General features: G+C 43.0%; 1 protein-coding gene and 1 long non-coding RNA gene across 4 annotated transcripts in view; one reads left to right on the forward strand and one right to left on the reverse strand.

Annotated features, from left to right (window-relative positions):
* ADPGK (ADP dependent glucokinase) overlaps positions 1-21910 on the forward strand; it is a 32557-nt gene that overhangs the window by 8217 nt on the left and 2430 nt on the right. For all 3 annotated transcript variants that reach the window (XM_045899739.3, XM_045899740.3, XM_045899741.3), the window contains exons 3-6: positions 1804-1866; positions 15118-15238; positions 19618-19814; positions 20372-20470. In XM_045899739.3, the coding sequence (XP_045755695.1) occupies positions 1804-1866; positions 15118-15238; positions 19618-19814; positions 20372-20470 (480 nt within the window). The remainder of the gene's footprint in view (positions 1-1803; positions 1867-15117; positions 15239-19617; positions 19815-20371; positions 20471-21910) is intronic.
* LOC135361550 (uncharacterized) lies at positions 52-15118 on the reverse strand. The gene is made up of 3 exons (XR_010404964.1): positions 13494-15118; positions 3155-3349; positions 52-829 (listed from the first exon to the last, which is right to left on the reverse strand). It is a non-coding gene; the product is annotated as an uncharacterized LOC135361550 (long non-coding RNA).

Genomic DNA, 21910 nt, shown 5'->3' on the forward strand with positions numbered 1-21910 from the left:
TTAAAATGTCAGCTGCAATCATTTTTATAGCTGAGCTCACTAGTGAGATTCTGATCTCTTATGAATCTCGATAGTTCTAACATGATGACAGGTCTGCTGCTAAAAGTCTTTATGATCATAGTATTTGAACCACTAATTCAATTTCTATTCTCTTCTGCCTTGATCCTGCTTTTTGTTTCATAATGCAAAAAAAAAAGAAGTTTTTTCTATAAAGACTTCACCTACCTTTTTGATTGTCCAAGTTATTTCTTAAAATTATGAGACCTAAAATGCTCTCCTTACCTTCCATGAGGGCAACACTTCATTTGGTATCTTTTCAAACTCCCTTAAACTGTAAGCAGATTGATAAAACAGTAGTCAATAACTATTTCATGAAAAATCAAAATCCACTTCATGGAATCTTAATATTTTTCCCCAAGATTTTTAGTAAATTCTTCTGGCCATAATAGTCAAATAAAAATTCATGCTAACATGTGAAAAGACCAAATTTTAGCCTATATATCACAGAAAGCTTTAAATTTACCTATAGGAAGCGGTTACTATTTACCCGAATCTGGAGATTGGTCAACATGAAGTTTAGGATGAAAGCAGTGTCTAGAATCTAGAATTGAATTGTTTAGTCTGTGCCTCTGCATATGGCCAAGGACTGGAAGGTGAGATGGTGGCATTCCATCTGGGCAAGAGTATTGACTAGGCTTCTCAGTTTTCATAATGGAGCCTCAGCCTTATCTCCTACTTGTCAGGTGTCCAAAACACATGGATCCATCCTTAGTCAGCAACATGGAATACCAGCCTTGAGTCGTCTGCCTCTCCAGCACCAGGTCTGCAGCTAAAAGAGGCAGTGTTTAGGAGACATCGTTCTACGTTAGGACCCATTATACTTAGACTTGCTCCCAGGAAAGCCTTTGTATTTTCTAACACATCTTTCTCAAAATTTAGCAACAAACATCCACTGAGCACTTACTATAAGAAGACAGCCAGTCCTGCCCTGAGGGAGCTAGTCATGTACCCAGATGACAGTAGCCCAAGTGGACAAGGGCTTTAGCGGAGGCTCGAGTATGGGGGTAGCGAGGGATCTGTAATCCTGTCTGGGAGGGCAGCTGTGGAGGCTGAGGTGGCAGTGGGGAAAGGGGGACAGCAAGCATGGCAGAAGAGGTGCGTGCAGCTGATTCTTGAGAAGGAAGTGGGGATTTCCCAGTGCATGAGAAGGGCCAGGCATCCGGAAGAGAGGAACAGCATGTGCTAAAAGCACAAAGACAGGAAGACAGGCTCAGAGAGCTTGCAAGCATGGCGTGGGAAGGAAGCGCAGGAGAGGAGGGTAGAGAAGAGAGCAGGGGGGGTGGGGAGCAGATAAGGAAAGGCCTGTGTGCCTCACTTACAAGTTGGAGTTTAGTTCATTATAGTATCTACTGAATGATTTTTAGGAGGAGAGTAACACAATCATACACTCGTTTTAGTAGGACTGTGGCACAGATGATAAGATTTGTCCACATTTTTCATGTTTCCTTTATCTCTTCTGGCTTCCTGAAAGCTCAAGGCCAGATTTGATCTACAGTTAAGGCAGTTATACTAATTTTCATGGTTAGCATATTTGGTTTTTTTCACCTTTGTTTAAAATTCATTGTGTCTTAACCTAGGTGGTTAAAGATTTTATTAAAACCTCATCTGTGTGTCATTGTTGTAAAGCAGCCTCAAAATTTTTTGGAAAAAAAAAGACTATAAATTCAATAAATTAAAAAATTACTAAGCTTGGGTAACATGGTTTGCTAAAATACTGTCTAATAACTTTGAACTATCTTACAGCACTACGTAGGAGGAAATGCAGCTTTAATTGGACAGAAATTTGCAGCCAACTCAGATTTAAAGGTAGGTCAAATTCCCAGATTAAAACCTGTATCTTTCACTAGTGTTTGAATAATTTTGGGAGCATGAATAAATATTCATCTTATGGACCACCTGTGTGCCAGACACTAGGTCTCTTGTTAGGATGCAATATAGTAATAGTGGGACAGTAGCAATAGCTAATGCTTTCTCAGGGCTTACTATGTGCGGGACAGTGCTTTACATAGATTATCTCAGGTAGTCCTAGCCACAGCTGAGGCCAGTTGGTGCTGTGGTTTGTACTGTAAGTGTCTTGCTTTCTACATGAAGCTTGAGGCATAGAGAGACGGTCATAGCTAATCAGAAATGGAACTATTCTAACCTAGGACTCTGGCACCCACATTCTTAAATACTATATCACATGACAGTTGAGAGGATGTGGGCTGTGGAATCAGTACCTAGGACTGGGGAACACACAGTGATGAGAGAAAACATAGTTGGCGGTATTGATGAGCCTAGATCCAGAGTGTTAGGAAATGAAGGCCTGTAGGTGGAGGTCAGTAGGGGGGTGTCTTCAAGTCTTAAACCATTTGGTTTAAACAATTAAAAATTACTGCTGTGTTCAAAATAACATGTGAGTAAGAAGGTTCTCTGCTATGAGTTGAATAGGTTTGAGGGGAGAGGCCAGCAAGGAGGTTATTGCTCTTTTCCTACTGTAAAATGATTAAGGTTTGGATTAGAGCAGCCAGAAGGGGAGAAACAGATATATCTAAAGCCTACTAAAAATGGAATCATTTGAGGGGCGCCTGGGTGGCTCAGTTGGTTGAGTGTCTGACTCTGGACTTCCGCTCAGGGTCATGGGATGAAGCCCTATGTTAGGCTCTGTGCTGGGCGTGGAGCCTGCTTGAGATTCTCTCCCTCTCCCTCTCCCCTGCTCCCACCATGCACATGCATATGCATGCGCTGTCCCTCAAAAAAATGAAGTAAGATGGAATCACTTGGTGCTAGACCATATGTGAGGACAAAGAAGATAGACTTGACAAAGATGATTCCAGAGTAAACAAACTTAATAAGTGCAGAATAGATGTGGCTACTGATGACAGAGGGGGGAACCATGAATAGTCCTCAAGTTTGGGGGAACCAGCCTGAAAATAGAAATATGGGTCAGGGGCACAGAATCAAAGCCCCAGAGATACCCAGAAATACAGATAGATAACCAGCTGTTTGAGGAGGAAAAAATGCATATTGAATGGTTTTCGTATTTCAGTTTGATATGGTAATTACATTGGTTTTCAAATGTTAAACCAGCCTGCATCCTTAGAGTAAACCTCACCTGGTTCAGATGTATTTTCCTTTTTTATATTGATGGATTCGGTTTACAAAATTTTGCACCTCAGTGGCTCAGTCGTTAAGCATCTGCCTTCGGCTCAGGTCATGATCCCAGGGTCCTGGGATCGAGCCCCTCAGTGGGAAGCCTGTTTCTCCCTGTCACACTTCCCCTGTTTGTGTTCCCTCTCTCACTGTCTCTCTGTCAAATAAATAAATAAAATCTTTAAAAAATAATAAAAATAAAAATAAATTTGCATCAGTTTCCATGAGGTCTGTATTTTCCCTGTGTGTCTGCCTGGTTTTGGTATCAGGGTAATACTGACCTTAAAGAATGAGTTGGGAAATATTTCAGTATTTTTTAAAGAGTTTATGTAGAATTGGTATGCTACCTTCCTTAAATGTTTATAGTATTCACCAGCGAAACCCTCTAGGCCTGGAGGTTTTGATGTGGGAAGGTTTTTAACAACAAATTTGATTTCTTTAATAGATACAGAGAAATTCAGATTCTGTATTTCTTGAGTGGGCCTTGACGGTTTTATCTTTCAAGGAATTTGTCCATGTCATCTAAATTGTTGAATTTATTGGCATAAAATTAATTGTAATACTCTCTCCTTTTAAGATCTGTAGAATCTGTAGTGATATTATCTCTCATTCTTGATATTGATAATTTATATTGTCTTTTTTTTCTAGAAAGTTCACCTTTTTTTTTAAATTCAAGTACAGTTGACACAGAATATTATATTACTTTCAGATGTACAATGTAGTAATTTGACATTTACATACATTACAAAATGATTGCCATGATAAGTATAGTTATCATCTGTCACCATACAAAGATACAATATTTTCTACTATATTTACTATGCTCTCCATCCCCATGACTTATTTTTAACTGGAAGTCTGTACGCTTTAATTCCCTTTACCTATTTTGCCCATTGCCCTATCACCCTTCCCTCCCCTCTGGCAGCCATGAGTTCGTTCTATTTAGGAATTTTGTTTTGTTTGTTCATATGTTTTGTTTTTCAGAGTCCATGTAGAAGTAAAATCAAATTCACTTAGCACAATATCCTGTAGGCCTATCCATGTTGTTTTAGATGGCAAAGTTTCATTCTTTTTTATAGCTGAGTAATATTCTATTATATATATACAACAAATCTTCTTTAACCATTCATCTGTCAATGGATATTTAGACTGCTTCCATATCTTGGCTGTTGTAAATAATGCTGCAGTGAACATAGGGGTACATATATCTTTTTCTTTTTTGTAAGTAGGCTCCATGCCCAGCAAACAAAGGGCTTGAACTCATGACCCTGAGATCAAGACCTGAACTGAAATCAAGAGTTGGATGCTTACCCAATTGAGCCATCCAGGCATCCCATAACTGTATCTTTTAGAATTAGTGTTTTCATTTTCTTTGGGTAAATACCCAGAGGTAGATGTGCTGGATCATACGGTATTTCTATTTTTAATTTTTTGAGGAACCTCTCTACTGTTTTCCACAGTGGTTGCACCAAATTGTTACATTCCTGTCAGTGGTGCACAGCAGTTCCTTTATATACTCATCAACGCTTGTTATTTCTTGTCTTTTTGATACTGGCCTTTCTGAAAGGCATGAGATGATCTCTCACTGTGGTTTTGGTTTGTGTTGCATTTTCCTGATGATTAGTGATGTTGAGCATCTTTTCGTGTGTCTGTTGGGCATCTGTATGTTTTCTTTGGAAAAATGTCTCTTCCAGTCCTCTGCCCATTTTTTAAGTCAGATTTTTTTTTGGTGTAAGGTATATGAGTTTCTTACATATTTTGGATATTAACCCTTGAGCAGATACATCATTTGCAGATATCTCCCATTCATTAAGTTGTCTTTTCAGTCTGTTGATGATCTCCTTGCTATGCAAAACTTTTTAGATTGATGTAGTCCCAGTTGTTTATTTTTGCTTTTGTTGCCCTTGACTGAGGAGACAAATCAAAAAAAATATTGCTAAGACTGATGTCCAAGAGCTTACTAACTGTTTTAGGAGTTTTATGGTTTCAGAACTTAGATTTAAAAGACCTAAATGTAATCCATTTTGAGTTTACTTTTGGATATGATATAAGAAGGTGACCCAATTCCATTCTTTTGCATGTAGATGTCCAGTTTTCTCAACTAATTTGTTGAAGAAACTGTCTTCTCCCCATTGTATATTCTTTCCTCCTTTGTCATAGATTAATTGACCACGTATTAATTGACTGTGGGTTTATTTCTGGGCTCTCTATTTTGTTCCATTGATCTTTTTTATGCCAATACCATACTGTTTCACTTAAAATAGTATTGTGTAGTGTAGCCTGAAATCTAGGAGTGTGAGCCTCCAGCTTTGTTATTCTTTCTCAAGATTGCTTTAGCTATTCAGGGTCTTTTCTGGTTCCATATAAATTTTAGTATTATTTGTTCTAGTTCTGTGAAGACATGTTATCGGTATTTCAATAGAGATTGCATTGAATCTGTAGATTGCTTTGAGTTGTATGGACATTTTAACAATATTAATTTTTCCAATCCATGAGTATGGTATATCTTTGCATTTATTTGTGTCTTTGATTTCTTTCATCAGTGTCTTCTTAACATTTATTTATTTGAGAGAGAAAGAGCACAAGCAGGGGAAGCAGCAGGCAGGGGGAAAAGCAGGCTCCTCTCTGAGCAGGGAGCCCAATACAGGACTCTGGGATCATGACCTGAGCCAAACGCAGACACTTAACCAACTGAGCCACCCAGGCATCCCAACATTTTATTCTTTTTAATGCAATTGTAAATGGGATTTTTTTTCTTAATTTCTTTTTCTGTTAGTTTGTTACCATATAGAATGCAACAGATTATGTTTACTTTGTGTACTGCGACTTTACTGAATTCGTTTATTAGATCCCATAGTTTTTTGGTGAAGTCTTTGGTGTTTTCTAAATACCATATTATGTCATCTGCAAATAGTGACTGTTTTAGTTCTTCTTGACAGTCTAGGTGCCTTCTATTTCTTTTTCTTCTCTGATTGCTGTGGCTAGGACTTCCAGTACTATGTTGAATAAAAGTTGTGAGAGATGCTTCCTTCTCTTGTTCCTGATCTTGTCTTGTTCCTGATCCATTGAGTATGATGTTAGCTGAGGGTTTGTCATATATGATGGCCTTAATTATGATGAGTTATGTTTTCTCTATACTCACTTTGTTGAAAGTTTTTATATTTTGTCAAATGCTTTTTTTTTTGCATCTGTTGATCATATGATTTTTAGCCTTCATTTTGTTAATATGGTGTATCACGTTGATTAGTTTGCCAAAATTAAACCATTCTTGCATCCCACTTGGTTGTGGTGGATGATTTTTTTTTTATGTCTAGATTCTTGCTTTTTTCTAGAGTCAGGATTTCTACCGATCTTGCCAGAACATGCACATTTGAAATTTTATTGTTGTTGTTGTTTTCTTTTTTCATTTTGTTTTATCCATCATTCTTAGCTGTTTTTCTTTAAGTTTTTATTTAAGTTCCAGTTAGTTAACATATAGTGTAATATTAGTTTCAGTAGTAGAATTCTGTGAGTCATCACTTCTGTACAACACCCAGTGCTCCTCACAAGTGCCTTCCTAATACCCATCACCCATTTAGCCCATCCCCCTGCCCACCTCCCCCAGCAAACCTCAGTTTGACTTCTTCCTTGCCAATTTGGTTGCCTTTTATTTCTTTTTGTTGTCTGGTTGCTGAGGCTAGGTCTGAATGATCTTTTTAATGTATTTGAAATGCAATTTGTTAATATTTTGTTGAGGATTTTTGCATCTGTGTTCATCAGTGATATTGACCTGTAATTTTCTGTTTTTGTGGTGTCTTTGTCTGGTTTTGGTATCAGGGTAGTGTTAGCCTGGTAGAATTAATTTGGACACGTTCCTTTCTCTCTCTCTTTTTTTAATAGTTTGAGAAAGAGGTTATAACTGTTCTTTAAATGTTTGGTAGAATTCACCTGTGAAGTCATCTGATCCTGGACTTTTGTTTGTTGGAAGTTTTTTTTTTTTAAAGATTTTATTTATTTGACAGAGGAGACACAGTGAGAGAGGGAACACAAGCAGGGGGAGTGGGAGAGGGAGAAGCAGGCTTCCCGCGAAGCAGGGAGCCCAATGCGGGGCTCAATCCCAGGAGCCTGGGATCCTGACCTGAGCCGAAGGCAGATGCATAACGACTGAGCCACCCAGGCGCCCCTGTTGGAAGTTTTTTTTATTACTGATTTAATTGGTCTGTTCAGGCTTTCTGTTTCTTCCTGTTTCACTCTTGGAAGATAGTTTCTAGAATTAGTCCACTTCTTCTAGTTTGTAGGCAGTCCTCTCTTTTTTTCTTGATGACTCTGGCTAAAAGGGTATCACTTTTGTCTTTTCAGAGAACTAACCCTTAGTTTCATTGATCTTTTCTATTCTTTTAGTCTCTGTTTCATTTATTTTTGCTCTGCTCTTTGGTATCATTTCCTTTCTTCTGCTTTGGGTTTTGTTTGTTATCCTTTTTCTAGTTCCTTTAGGTCAAGGTTAAATTGCTTATTTGAGGTTTTTCTTATTTCTTGACATAGGCTGTATTGCTATAAACTTCCTTCTTAGAACTGCTTTTGCTGTGCCCCAAAGATTTTAAAATACTGTGTTTCCGTTTTCATTCATCTCAAGGTATTTTTTTTAATTTTCTCTGATTTCTTTGTTGACCCATTGGTTGTTTAATAACATGTTTTGTTTCCACATAGTTTGCTTTTTTCTACTTTTTTTTTCTTGGAATGGATTTCCAGTTACCATACCACTGTAGTCTAAAAAGATGCTTGATATGATTTTGGTCTTCTTAAATTTATTGAGACTTGTTTTGTGGCCTAACATATGAATTATCCTGGAGAATGTTCCATATGCACTTGAAAAGAATGTGTATTCTGCTATTTTTAGGTGGAATATTCTGTATATATCTGTTAAGTCCACCTGGTCTAATTTGTCATTCAAAGCCACTTTCCTTATTGATTTTTGGTCTGGGTGATCTATCCGTTGATGTAAATGGGGTGTTAAAATCTCCCACTGTTACTGTATTACTGTCAATTTCTCCCTTTATGTCTATTAATATTTGCTTTATATATTTAGGTCTCCTATGTTGGATGCATAGGTTTTTACAGTTGTTAAATCCACTTGTGGGATTGACCTCTTTATCATTATGTAATGCCCTTCTTTGTCTCATGATAGTCTTCGTTTTAAAGTCTATTTTGTCTCATTTAATATTGCTGTTCCAGCTTTTTTGTTTCCATTTGCATGGAATATCTTTTTTCATCCCTTCACTTTCGGTTTGTATTTATCTTTAGGTCTGAAGTGAGTCTCTTGTAGGCAGCAAGTTCCGGTGTTTTCATCCACTCATTCACCCTTGTGTCTTTTGATTGGAGCATTTAGTGCATTTACATTTAAAGTAATTATTGATAGGTATGTACTTATTGCGATTTTGTTAATTGTTTTCTGGTTGTTTTTGTAGTTATTCTCTGTTCTTTTGCTCTCTTGCCTTGTGACTTGATGGCTTTCTTTAGTGTTGCGCTTGGATTCCTTTATTTTTTGTGTATCTGTTGTAGGTTTTTGGTTTGCAGTTACCATGAGGTTCGTATATAACATCCCATATATAGCAGTCTATTTTAAATTGATGGTTGGACACATTTTATTTTATTTTATTTTATTTTATTTTTTTAAAGATTTTATTTATTTATTTATTTGAGAGAGAGAGAGAAACAGCATGAGAGGGGATAGGGTCAGAGGGAGAAGCAGGCTCCCCGCCGAGCCGGGAGCCCGATGCGGGACTCGATCCCAGGACTCCAGGATCATGACCTGAGCCGAAGGCAGTCGCTTAACCAACTGAGCCACCCAGGCGCCCAAGATTTTTTTTTATTTATTTATTTGAGACAGAGAGAATGAGATACAGAGAGCATGAGAGGGAGGAGGGTCAGAGGGAGAAGCAGACTCCCTGCTGAGCAGGGAGCAAGATGCGGGACTCGATCCCGGGACTCCAGGATCATGACCTGAGCTGAAGGCAGTCGCTTAACCAACTGAGCCACCCAGGCGCCCAGTTGGACACATTTTAAAAGCACTATGTTTTGACTCCCTCCACCCCATGTTTTATGTATTTGGAATCATATTTTACATTTTTAAAAATTTTGTGTGTCTCTTAACTAGTTATTGTAGATTTAGTTGATTTTACTCTTGTCTTTTAACCTTCACACTGACTTTATGAGTGACTTATCTACTACCTTTACTATATGTTTGCTTTTACCAGTAGAGACTTTTTCTTTCATAATTTTCTTCTAGTTACGGCCTCTTCATTTCTGCTTAAAAAAGTCTTTTAATATTTCTTATAAGGTCAGTTTAGTGTAGTGAACTCCTTTTAACTTTTGTTTGGGAAACTCTTTATCACTTTTTCAGTTCTGAATGACAGTTCTGCAGGGTGCCATATCCTTGGTATCTTTGATCATAGGTGTTTTCCTTTCAGCACTTTGAATATATCATAGGACTCCTTTCTGGCCTGCAAAGTTTCTGCTGAAAAATCAGCCAGTAGTCTTATAGGTGTTCCTGGGTGCATAACTAGTTGTTTTTCTCCTGCTGCTTTTAAGCTTGGCTTCATCTTGCTTGGGGCTGTCTGTGCTTCCTGGACCTGGCTGTCTGTTTCCTCCCCCAGGTTGGAGAAGTTTTCAGCTGTTATGCCTTCAGATAAGTTTTCTGTCCCTTTGTTTCTTCCTCTGAGATCCCTATAATGCTAATGTTATTTTGCCTGATATTGTCCCAGAGGTTCCCTTAATCTGTCCTCATTTTTTCTTCTTCTTCTTCTTCTTTCTTTTTGCTTTCTTTTGCTGTTCAGCTTGGATGGCTTTCCAGAGCACTGATCCATTCTTCTGCATCCTCCAGTCTGCTGTTGAGTCCCTCTCGTGTATTTTTCATTGCAGTTATTGCTCAGCTCTGATTAGTTCTTTTTATATTTTCTCTTTGTTGAAGTTTGCACTGAGTTCATCCACTCCCAAGTTCAGTGAACGTCTCTATGACCATTAATTACATTGAACTCTTTATCAGGTCGACTGCTTTTCTCTGTTTCATTTAGTTCTTTTTTCTGAGGTCTTTCTTAGGAACATATTTCTCTGTCTCATTTTGTTGGTCTCTCTGTTTGTTCCTACGTATTTGGTAGTTCATTCACATCTTCTGGTCTTGAAGGTGCTGGCCTTGTGTAGAAGGTATCCTTTGGGGCCCAGAAGTGCAGTCACCCCTGGTCAAGCAGAGGCACTTCTGGGGTGCCACCTGTGTGGGCCGCACGTACCCATCTGTTGTGTCTGGGCTGCAAGTGCTGTAGGCACGTTGTGGTTGGGTTTGCCTGGCTAGCTCAGAGGCTGTGGCTGCTGCAGGGGTACTGGTGGTTGGGGCTGGCCTGCCCCTTCCTGGGGCAGGAGTCACCTTGGACAGGTGCAGATCCCAGCTGCCCACCAGGTGTGGTGGGGTAAGAACCACTTTGGAGGGGGTACCTGCTGGGGTGGGCAGGTCGGGCAGAGCAGGTCTACAGGGAAATGCCGGAGCAGGGTGAGCAGTGGTGGTAAAGTAGATAGAAAGTGCTAGAACTTTTGTTTCCTAGTGTCAGGCCAGCTAGGCTGAAGGAGGGCAAAATATGGTACCTGCTAATGCTTCTATTCACAGAGAAAGTTCCTGCAGATCCCTGTCCCTGAAGTTAGTCAAATCTCTTCTATGGCCCAGGTGCTTTTCAAACTGCTGCCTCTGCACTGGGTCTTGGCATGAGTAAGATTCTGTGTAAGCCCTTTAGTAGTGAAGTGTCAGTCTACTATAACCCTCTTGTTCCCGTAAAGCTAAGCCCCACTGATTTTCAAAGCCAGACATTATAAAGGCTCCTCCTTCCAGTGCAGATCCCTAGGGCAGGGGGTGCCCAGTGTATGGTTTGAACCCCTCACTCCTTAGGGAGGACCTCCACACCTATGATATCCCTCCTACTTGTGGGTCAGGACGCTGGGGGTTTGGGTCCCGACCAGACTGTGTCTCTGTCACTTCTGCACTTCTCAGTATGTCTTTTTCTTTATGTCTTTAATGTGGAAGAGTTGTTCTGCTAATCTTCAGGTTGTTCTCAGAGAGAGTTGCTTTATATGTTGTTGCAGCCTCAGTGTGTCTGTGGGAGGAGATGAGCTCAGGATCTTTCCTCTCTGCAACTTCCCCTTGTGATCTTTTTTTTTTTCCTCTTTGCTTAGAGTTTAATCAGTTTTACTGATCTTTTCAATAAATAATGAACTTTAGGTTTCATTGATTTTTCTCTTTTGTATTTCATTAGTTTTGTTCATGTTGTTTAACTTGCTCTTTTTTTTCCTAGTTTAAGGTAGAAGCTGATGTCATTGATTTGAGACTTTATTTTCTGATCTAGGTGTTTAGTGCTATAAATTTCCCCTTAAGTACTTCTTTAGCTGCATCCCACAGATTTTGATACATTATAGTTTTTTTTCATTCCATTCAAAGTGCTTTCTAATAACCCTGTGATTTCTTGAGATGGGCTATTTGATAGCCCATCCATGAACTATTTATAAGTGTATGAGCTCTTTCTAAACACTTGGGGGTGTTTCCAGATATCTTTCTGCTAATGATTTTTTTTTAAGATTTTTATTTATTTATTTGAGAGAGAGAGAGATTGAGAGAATGAGTGGGAGGAGGGGCAGAGGGAGAAGCAGACTCCCTGCAGAGCAGGGAGCCCGATGAGGGACTCAATCCCAGGACCCCAGGATCATGACCTGAGCAGATGGTTAATCGACTGAGTCACCCAGGCGCCCTCTGCTGATGATTTCTATTTTAATTACATTGTGGTCAGAGAATATGCTTCTCTTGATCCTGTTAAATTTATTGAGACTTTTTTTATGACCTAGAATATGGTCTATCTTAGTAAAGTCTTTTTTGTTTGTTTGTTTGTTTGTTTAAGATTTTGTTTATCTGAGAGAGAGAGCATGGATGCCAGGGAGAATGGGGGGAGTGGGAGGGCAGAGGAAGAGGGAGAGTTATATTCTGCTGTTGTTGGATGGAACATTTTATAAATGTCAGGCCAAGTTGGTTGGTAGTGTTGTTTAGGTCTTCTATATTCTTACTGATTTTGTGTCTATTTGATTTATCAGTTATTGAGAGGCAAGTATTAACATCCTCATCTATAGTTATAGATTTATCTATTCCTTACAATTCTATAACTTTGTGCTTCATATATTTTTAAGCCCTGTCATTAAGTGTATACCTAACTATTTATGATTGCTGTATCCTCTTCATGAATTGACCTCTTTATCATTGCCAGGGATAAAGAAAATCATTTCATAATATTTGCTCTAAAATCTGTTTTGGTTACAATTGCCATTGTAGCTTTCTTTTGATTAGTGTTAGTGTGACATATCTTTTTCCATTTTTCTGTTTTAACCTATTGGTGTCTTTATATTTAAAATGTATTCCTTGGGCAGTGGGAGGATGGGCAAAATGGGTGAAGGGGAGTGGGAAGTACAGGCCTCCAGTTGTGGAATGAAAAAGTCATGGGGATGAAAGGTTCAGCAGAGGGAATTGTAGTCAATGGTATTGTAATAGTGTTGGTAGCTACACCTGTGGTGAGCATAGCATAACATGTAGACTTGTTGTATCACTATATTGTACACTTGAAACTAATGTAACATTGTGTGTCAACTATACTTCAATAAAAAATAAATAAAAATAAAAATAATAATAATAATGTGTCCAGATAAAAACAACATACAAGTCTGGTTGCAAAGTAAATAAAATGGTGACTTAGATTTCATAATTAATAAATAATATATTTTTTGTAGGCAGCATATATTTGGGGCTTACTTTTTAATTCACTTTGACAGTCTCCTTTACTTGGGCTATTTAGGCCATTTGCACTTAATGTATTTGTTAATAGATTAGGTTTAAGTCTGACATCTTGCTCTTTGTTTTCTGTTTGTCCCACCTCTTTATCTTCCCTTTTTCCTCTTTTTCTGCACTCTTTTGAATTATTTTCTATGCTTTCAGATTATCTTCTGGCTTATTTGCTATAATTCCTTGTTATTTTAGTGGTTGCTTTAAGATTTATAGTGTACATTTTTAGCCATCACGGTCTACTGTCAGTGATATCATACCTAATGTATAATCTAAGGACTTTATAATAAATAGGTGCTTCCATTTCTTTTCTCTGGTCTTTAGTGTTGTTGTCATATGGTTTACTTCCGTGTATATTATAAACCTCATCCTGTGTTGTTAATATTGCTCTTTAAACAGTTGATTCTCTTTTAAAAAGATTTAAATAATAAGAAAAAGATCTTATATACTTATCCAGAGTTACCATTTTTGGTGCTCCTCATTCCTTTGTTTAGATCCTTATTTCCATCTGGTATCATTTAACTTGTGCCTGAAGGATTTCCTTTAACCTTTCTTATAGTGCAGGTCTACTGATGATGAACTCTTTCAGATTTTGTATATCTGGAAACAATCCTTTAATTTGATGTGGCATTTGTAGGTCTTACTCAGTTCGGTTTTTTTCCTGTTAGGGATCACTGTCCTTTGTTGTTGTGTCCAAATGTTGTAAAAACCATTGTTTCATGTATTTTGTCTGTTTTTGTTGTTTTGGGCAGGAGGGTAAATTTGGCCTGTGATCTCTCATCTTGGAGGCTGAAGTTCTGCCCAGGAATTAGAGAAAACAAGTAAAGTTGTAGCTGTACAAGCAAGCAGTTAATTAGCAAGTAAAACGCCTTTTGAAGTTTCTGGGTGGGGCATATTAAATCTGACATGGTGTTGATCATCTCTGGGGACTTTCCTTTACGTCGCTGTCCAAGCCCTCATTGTTTGGTGGTTTTGAGCCCGTTGGCCTGGCTGTGAGAGGGGTCCAGAGCCTGCCTGGCAGAGCAGCAGTAGATGTGAAATGACTTCTAGAAGGGATAGCCAGGTAGAGTCCCAGGTTGGAGTTGAAGAAAAGGTTTAGGGAAAGTTTCAGAGCACCTGCCTCCCAACTTGCTGAATTGAGGTGCTCTTTAATTCCCATCTCTGGAAGGCTGTCCTGCTTACATAACAGCCAAGTATAATAGGGAGCCCGATCCCACAAATTAGGTCCTCTGATTGGAGGGCCATATTGTGATTCTGAGGCTCTTTTCTGTACTGTGTAAAATTCAAACAGAATTGTTTTCATCAGGCAACTCTGAGTAGACAACATGCCATCATCTGTTTGCCTACAGAGGATGAGAGAGTAAAGAAAAGAAAGTGGGGGTGGGGTGTGTCTTAGTTTGCTTCGACAGCCATAATAACAAAATGCCATAGGCTGGGCCGCTTCAACAGCAGAAATTTATTTTGTCACAACTCTGAGGCTGGCAAGTCCAAGATCAAGGTTCCAGCAGGGTCCGGTTTCTGGTGAGGGCTTCTTTCCTGGCTTGCAGCACCTTCTGGTGCGTCCTCACATGGCCTTTCTTCAGTGGGCATGTTGGAAAGAGCGAGATCGAGCTCTCCCTTTTTCTTTTCTTAGGAGGCCACCAATCCTCCTGGATTAGGACTGCACCCATATGACCTCATTTGACCTTAATGACCTCATTTGACCTTAATTACCTCCTGAAAGCCCTGTCTCCAAATACTGTCACATCGGCAGTTAGGCTTCAACATAGGAATTTGGAGGAGGACACAAACATTCAGTCACTTACAGAGTGTGTGAGATTCCACAGCTGCGTAGGTATCTAACAGGTGTGACTCGGGTCTTTTGTCAGCCCCTCATTTCCGGTGGCCGTTCCCTCCAGAGGCCCAAGCCCTGGTTAATAGCCCCCTCTACTACATACCTCCAAACCAAAAGCTTTTAAAATTAGATTTGGATTCCAGTTTTTTGTTGAAATGAATAGAAGTGGCCTGGATGTCCCTGTTGGTTACTGTATAGATTCTATGGGAAAAGGGACAGATCTCCTAATAGATTTCCTCTATCTTGTCTCCAGATTCTTCTTTGCGGTCCAGTTGGTCCAAAGCTGCATGAACTTCTTGATGATAATGTCTTCGTTCCACCAGAGTCGTTGCAGGAAGCGGATGAGTTCCACCTTATTTTAGAATATCAGGCAGGTAAGAGAAATGAGTAAGTAATGGTGTGAGACTGTACAAGGCCCTGTGTGTTGTCAGACTGGGGTGCGACTGTGCTAGAAATTGATCTTTGTAAGTTGGCGGGACCCTTTCTTGCCTTACGAAGATTGCCTGACCTCTTGGTTCTGCTGAGCTGATGCTGGCCATTATCTCAAGAACAGAGAGTATTATAACATTGAAGAAAATTCCCAGATCTACAAACAGAACTGACCTGACCCCAAGAGAAATTAGGCTCTAGGAAAACCGGCATCTTGAATAAAAATGAAAATGTGTTAAACACACATATTCCAAGTTTTATTACTAAAGAGAAGGGCAGGTAACATCTGTACAACACTGTGCTGGATTCTGCCCTAGGCTTTTCTGGCCAACTGTTCCAAGCTGCTAGGATTGATTGCAGGCCTCTGGCAAACTTCCTTTGAAGCCTTTTATTTTCCCTTGGGTGTGGAAGTGTTTGTATTTAGCTTAATTATTTCCCATTCTATAACATTCCAGTGTTCATCAGTCCAAATCCAGCCCATCCGGCATCACTCCCAGTAGACTCTGTGTGTCACAGAGACTACAGTTCTGATTCTTAGAGAATCCTCAATACCTAAACATATTTTAACTGTTTATTTAATCTGCATATTTGCTGTTGTCTCTTTGCTCTGCTCAGAACTCAGACTCTTGAATTTCTGACTCAACACATCATTAACTCAAGTTAAAGACTCAAGCGTCTAAACAGACTAATTAGTCCCTTAAAGCACTACTTTAATAGGCTTCAGTGAACTGCTTCCAAGTCGATTAAGAGAACCTCACGTACTAGAGTAATTAATGTGAGATAGGAATTAGAGTGCTTCTTGAAAATTATGTTTTTCTCCATGTGCAAAAAAGGAATTGTTTGTCTCTGGTTCTCTTTTGGGTGCTTCTTGTAATCAGGAGGTTAGGAAGGGCTAGGTCTGGACGTTATGGACAGAATGTTGCAGTAGGTGGTTCACATTTAATTATACGCAAGTTTTGAGTTTCTCAGAAACTCAGACTGATAGTTCTTACTGCCTGAAGGTTGTGGCAAGGTTCAGAGGTACCGGGAGCTCCTTCAGTGAAAGGCATGAAGCAGACTGTTGACAGGAAGGGTCTAGAGGAGCTAACGAGCCTTGGAGGTGCTGCTGCCGCCAGTTCCAGATTCCTCTCCCTTGCACCCTGCTGGTGCTCACCTTATGACCTGGGGACCTTCCTGGTTCCTGGTTCCTGGTTCCTGTCAGCTTCCCTGGTGACTGCAGGGTGGAGAGACTGCTCTCCTCCACCGGATGGTGCGGTTGGATTTGACCGCTGTGCCTCGTGTGGAGGTAAGCAGACGGCACAGCCTATCTTCAAAGGAGACTGTCTCCATCCTGGGGTTTCTAAACCCCACACTTTAGTTTTTCTTTTCTATGCCTTATTTTGTTAGTACAAAGCAGGGCCTCCCATGAAACTTTATGGGAAGTTACATTTTCACTGACCCTTGGAGGGAAGCTAGTCTGGCGGCAGAAGCCCTTGGATCACTTGTCTTCACAGAAATCCATTCCCAGCTTCTCTCATATTTAGATGAATAAATTCCCAAAGAGGATTTGTCACCAATGGTTTCCTCCTTTTCCCCTGCCGGACTTGCCCAGAGAAGCTTGTTTTCAGGCTTTGGGCCGGGGACCCACTGAGTCATACATAGGTGTTGCTGACCTAGTGGCCGAAGGGCAGGACGGTAAATTGAGAGAAGGGATCGCTCAGAGAAACGCATTCCAAGTTCTGTGAGAACGGGGGCGTTGAGGTTCCAGGCTTGCCCTGTCTGCGTTCCAGTCGGTTTGCTTCTCAGGCCGTTCCGTCAGTCCTGTGTCCTCTAGGAACAGCCAGGGAGCAGCTCTTCACTTCCCTCCTCATCTTTGCCTCGCAGAGGCCTATTTATTTTGCCTCTCCTCTCTTTCCCTGGGGAAATTCATTTACTTTGAATGCTGTGTGGCTCTCCTGGGTAAGTTAGGCAGTGCTTCTCAGCAGCTTCACTCTAGAAGGGGCAGCCCCAGGTCTTGCCCTTGGGAGGATTCTGATGTGGATTCCTCCCCTTGTGCGGAGTCTTGTCAGTGGGGAAGATGTTGGATTTGGAGTCATACCCATATTCCTTGTTGTCACAGGCCATCGAAGTCCTCAGTCTTTCCTCTCCTTCGCTTGTTCTTCGCTCATTCATTTGTTCACACGCTACATGCAGGGGCGGTGTGAGGCAGGACGAGCTGGTGACAGAAGGCGCGGGCCCTGCGCTCAGCTCGCAGCTCACTGCAGGGCATGGGCTCTTGAGCAGATGATTACAAAATCACATGCCCCATCCTTAAGAGGTACCAACAGTGGCCCAGGGGAGGAAGCAGCTGAATCTACTGGGGTTGGCAGAGTTAGGGAAGGCTTCGCAGGGGAGGCTGCCCTTGCTTTGGGTCTTTGGAGATAAAACAGGGTCGGAGTGTTGCACTCAGCTGTGTGGGCCATTATTGGGTGTTTTCTTTGGACAAATGGTAAGATGTGGACCAGGAATTAAAGGAATGTGTTGGTGTAACCGACATAACCATTGTGTTGGGGTTCAATAAATAGGAAATGTCTTTTTCTGCTTTCATAGATTTTTATATAAATGACCCACATATAAAATGTTTTTCAGAGGAATGGATTCAATAAAGCTGAACTCACAGTAAAGGAAAGATGGGCTCTGCCATCCTTGACACTCACTCCAGAGTAAGCCCTGTATGCACACGCGCACTCCCCGTGGAGAGGCAAGGCTTCTGTTTGGAGAGGCCTGTTGTAGGAAGGAGGAAGAGGTTTGCTGACAACAGTTAGCACATCAGCCTGCAGTATGAGGAAACCCTCTGCTGTGGTTTGTCTGCCTTCGGGAAAAGCTTTCTGAAGGATTGTCCAGTAACTGATAGAAACCAGTGAAAAACGAGCTTTCAGTGTTATGAATTCTAATTTTGTAAATGAGATGAATACTTGGAGGGAAAGCTATAGAAACCCAGCTCCTAAATCCTTGCCCCTGAGTCTCCGGAAGTGCCTCCATGCTGGTTTGGGGGGGCAGGAGGGATCATTTAGGAATTGCCTGAAGCAGTTACAGAGCCCAGGTGGCCCTTGCACTGACTGAGTTTCAAGATTTGCTGCCAAGCCTTGGGAGAAGAAAGAGTGGTGAGGCTTCACCAGGGGAACCTGGGGAAGGCCTCTGTCTCTTGCCCTGCTTTAGGACTCCCAGCCATAGCACACGCCTCTCAGATGCTTGGCCGCTGTGGGGTCTGCGTGGGTCGTTCTACACCCACATGCACAGCAGTGGGCCCCAGCACCTGCACATCTAAAACTCAGTTCCCCAGGAGATTCTGATGCAGGGCCTCTGGGGAGAGCCACTCCTGTGGTGGGCACAGATCCCAAACTGCTCCCCCCACCAGAAGACCCAGCCAGGGGTGCATCTCGCCTCCCTCGGCTTGAGTGGGCCCTCTCTGCAGGGCCTGTGACAGGTACTTTGAGAATCAAGAGACGTGCAATGTTCCCTTCAAAGAGCTGCCATTCTGTTTGGGGAGATGGGGCACAGCTGTGTGACAAGTTAAGTAATGGTGTAAGTTTGAATACTCGTTCAGAACCGTAGAAGAACTAGCTCAAAGCAAAATGATACTCCCCAAACCGTGGGCAGGGAAACCTCTGGGGATGCTCAGAGCAGTGAAAGTGCACCTCAGGCTGGAGCAGTCAGCAGCCACTTAGGGAGGAAGTAATGCTTCAACTTGGTCTTGAGCAGTCATTATTCCAAAGCAGCGCGCTCAGAGGAGGCTAGAGCAGCCAGACGTTGTTACCTTCTGGATCAAGTGCCAGGAAACCACCAGCGGGCAGGAGGGAGGAGGGGCTGCAGTCAGCTTGCCTCCATGGGGCCCAGCTGCATGAGAGATGCTCGAGGCCCGCTGTGAGGTGGGAAGTGCATCGAGAAAGATCGCGTGTTCCATGTGCAGGGACGTGCACGCTGTGTGCCGGATGCTGGTGTTTGGAAGCCGTGCTACTGCTCTGTAACAGGGAAGGGGCACAGGCGTCCTGTGTGTGAGAGCTCAGTGGGCGGGAAGCGCTCCTGGGACTAACTGGCAGCCCCTTGACAGAGGCATAGGGCGTCCATGCTGTTTGTTGTGTTGTTGGGTTGGGGTCGGGGTCGGGGTCCGGTGGATTGGTTTCTTTACTGACCACCGTCCTGGATGCAGCGCCATGCTGGCCTAGGCCATTGTCGTCGGGCTGCACTCAGCCGCAAGCCAGTGTGCCCGGAGCCGGGGCTCCAGTGAGGCCCCCTCCCGCCCCCACAGCCAGGAGACCTAAAGCCTCTTCCTTGTCTTCCCACTGTGTTGCCTGGGCTTTTCTAGGGGAGGAATGGGGCCGGTTAAAAGCTCCCCATGCCAACCGATTCATCTTCTCCCACGACTTCTCCAACGGGGCCATGAATATGCTGGAGGTGTTCATGTCCAGCCTGGAGGAGTTTCAGCCAGACCTGGTGGTCCTCTCTGGATTGCACATGATGGAGGGACAGAGCAAGGAGCTGCAGAGGAAGAGGCTCTTGGAGGTAACAGCACTGTCACAGAATTTCACAGATCTCGGCTGGCGTTGTTCCTCAGGTTCCCGCCGCTCTCGGCCTCTGCAGCTCGTGCTGCCTGGTCCTCGGTCCCGGCCTCCCCGGGATGACGGACGGCAGCCGCCGCGGGGACGCGCCTCCCGGTGCTCCTTCGGCCGCAGGCGGCAGCTCCAGCAGGACAGGGCAGAACGCCTCTCGCCCGAGCCTCTGCGCCCTGCGCTTCGCCGCGGTGTGTGGTCTGCGGCCTCTGTGTCGTGTGTGTCGTCTCTTCACATCAGCTGTGCGGCGGTTCCCCGGGGCAGGCCCCCAGGAAGAGGCTGCTCCCTGAGCGCGCGGGCGGTTCTTGGTGCCCGGAGTGTAGGACCCCGGCGCCTCCCTGTCGGCAAGAGCGTCCCTCGTCTGGAGGCTGTGGTGACCCCCGGGGCTTAGAGCTTGCATCATGATGCAAAAAAGGCTGTGACCAGAGGCACTGCCTCTCGGCCTTGACCCATCTTGCCTCTTGCGTGAGTTCTGTTTCTAATGGCACCACTGCGCTCTTCTCTTGCCAGGTCGTGACCTCCATTTCTGACATCCCCACTGGTATTCCGGTTCACCTCGAGCTGGCCAGTATGACCAACAAGGAGCTCATGAGGAGCATCGTGCATCAGGTAACCACAGGGCAGCACGTGCGGCCTTCTGTGGCCCTCCCCCACCTGCCCGGAGGGGCCGGCTCTTAGGGCTCACGGGCCAGCTCAGTGAGGCATGGATGTTCTGTCACTCAGACCTGGGTCCATGAAGATCCAAATAAGGAGCCAGAGCCGTTCTGGAACAGGATCTCCTACTAGGTTAGCAATACGGCAGCATCCCTGATGGACTTGTGGGTCCTGTTTCTCCTGGAATGGAGAAGTTGGACATGAATGGGTTTTGTGGTAGAACCCAAAGGAGAAAACAGCCCAGCTCAGCTGCTTTCAGTTGAACTTCCAGAAGCTCAGAGGAGAGGAACTTTGGGGGAGCTTCACTCCCTCACCACCAGGCACCAAGGTGTTCGACTCGTACCTCCGGTCAGCAGCAGGGATTAGACCCGGGAGTACGGTGCTTCAGAGCACAGACTTCAGAAGCCGGGGTTGGCATGGCCGCTTTGCCGTTCTCTAGCTTTGTGAACTTAGGCAAGTTACGGAACCTTTTAATGTATTATTATTTAACCTTTTTAATGGGTGATATATTCATATGGTTCGAACCCCAATGATACCAAGACACACAGTGACGTCTCCCTCCCACCACCCGTACCCACTGTTAGGAATCTTCTTGGTTTCATCCTTATTTCTCCAGAGTCACGTACAAATAGAAGCAAACATGGGGATATATCCTTCATGTTTGGTCCCTTTTTACCCCAAAAGATAGCACGGTGTACGGAATGTGGACTGTTCTGCACTTTGCTTCTTCTCACTGACTGGATTTTGGAGGCCTTTTCTCCGTCATCACTGGGGAGCATGCTGTCTTTTCACAGCCAGGCGATGAAAGGGAGCATGTGGGGTCCCCAGGTTGGTTATTCACCCTGCACCGTGTCGGTGGGCATCTTGGTTTCTGTCCTTTGCTATCCCAGACGGTGGTGCAGCAGAGAACCTGGTGTAGGACTTCCATCTCCCCGTGTGCAGGTACATATGTCTGATGAATTCACAGAAGCACAGTGCTCGGTGAGGCAGAAAAGGCCCTTGTGGGTGTAATGTTGCCAAGGTGCCCTCGACGGAGCTGTCCCCACTCACCCCCGCTAGAACTCTTTACAGGTGCTCATTTCCTCGTGTCCTTGCCACCAGAACGTGATTAGAAACACGCATTCTTTGACCAGTCTGACAGGTGAAAAATATTTGAGAATAATTGTGGGTTGTTTTAATAGACTTTACTTTTTAGGGCAGTTTCAAGTTTGTAGCAAAAGTGAGTAGCATGTCGTGAGCTCCCAAATACCACATGCAGGCGCCGCCCGCACGCCGCGGTTTACGTCGGCGTTCGCACTTGGTGTTTCTCAGCGGAGGTTTCGATTTGCATTTCTCCTTTAAGGTTATCTTTCCACCTTTTAAAAAGGCCATGTTTATTTCATTTTCTGTGTATCT

This window comes from Mirounga angustirostris, unplaced genomic scaffold, assembly GCF_029215605.1.
Source record: "Mirounga angustirostris isolate CCGP_5_RB_7025 unplaced genomic scaffold, mMirAng1.0.hap1 SCAF_9, whole genome shotgun sequence".
Taxonomy (NCBI): Eukaryota; Metazoa; Chordata; class Mammalia; order Carnivora; family Phocidae; genus Mirounga; species Mirounga angustirostris.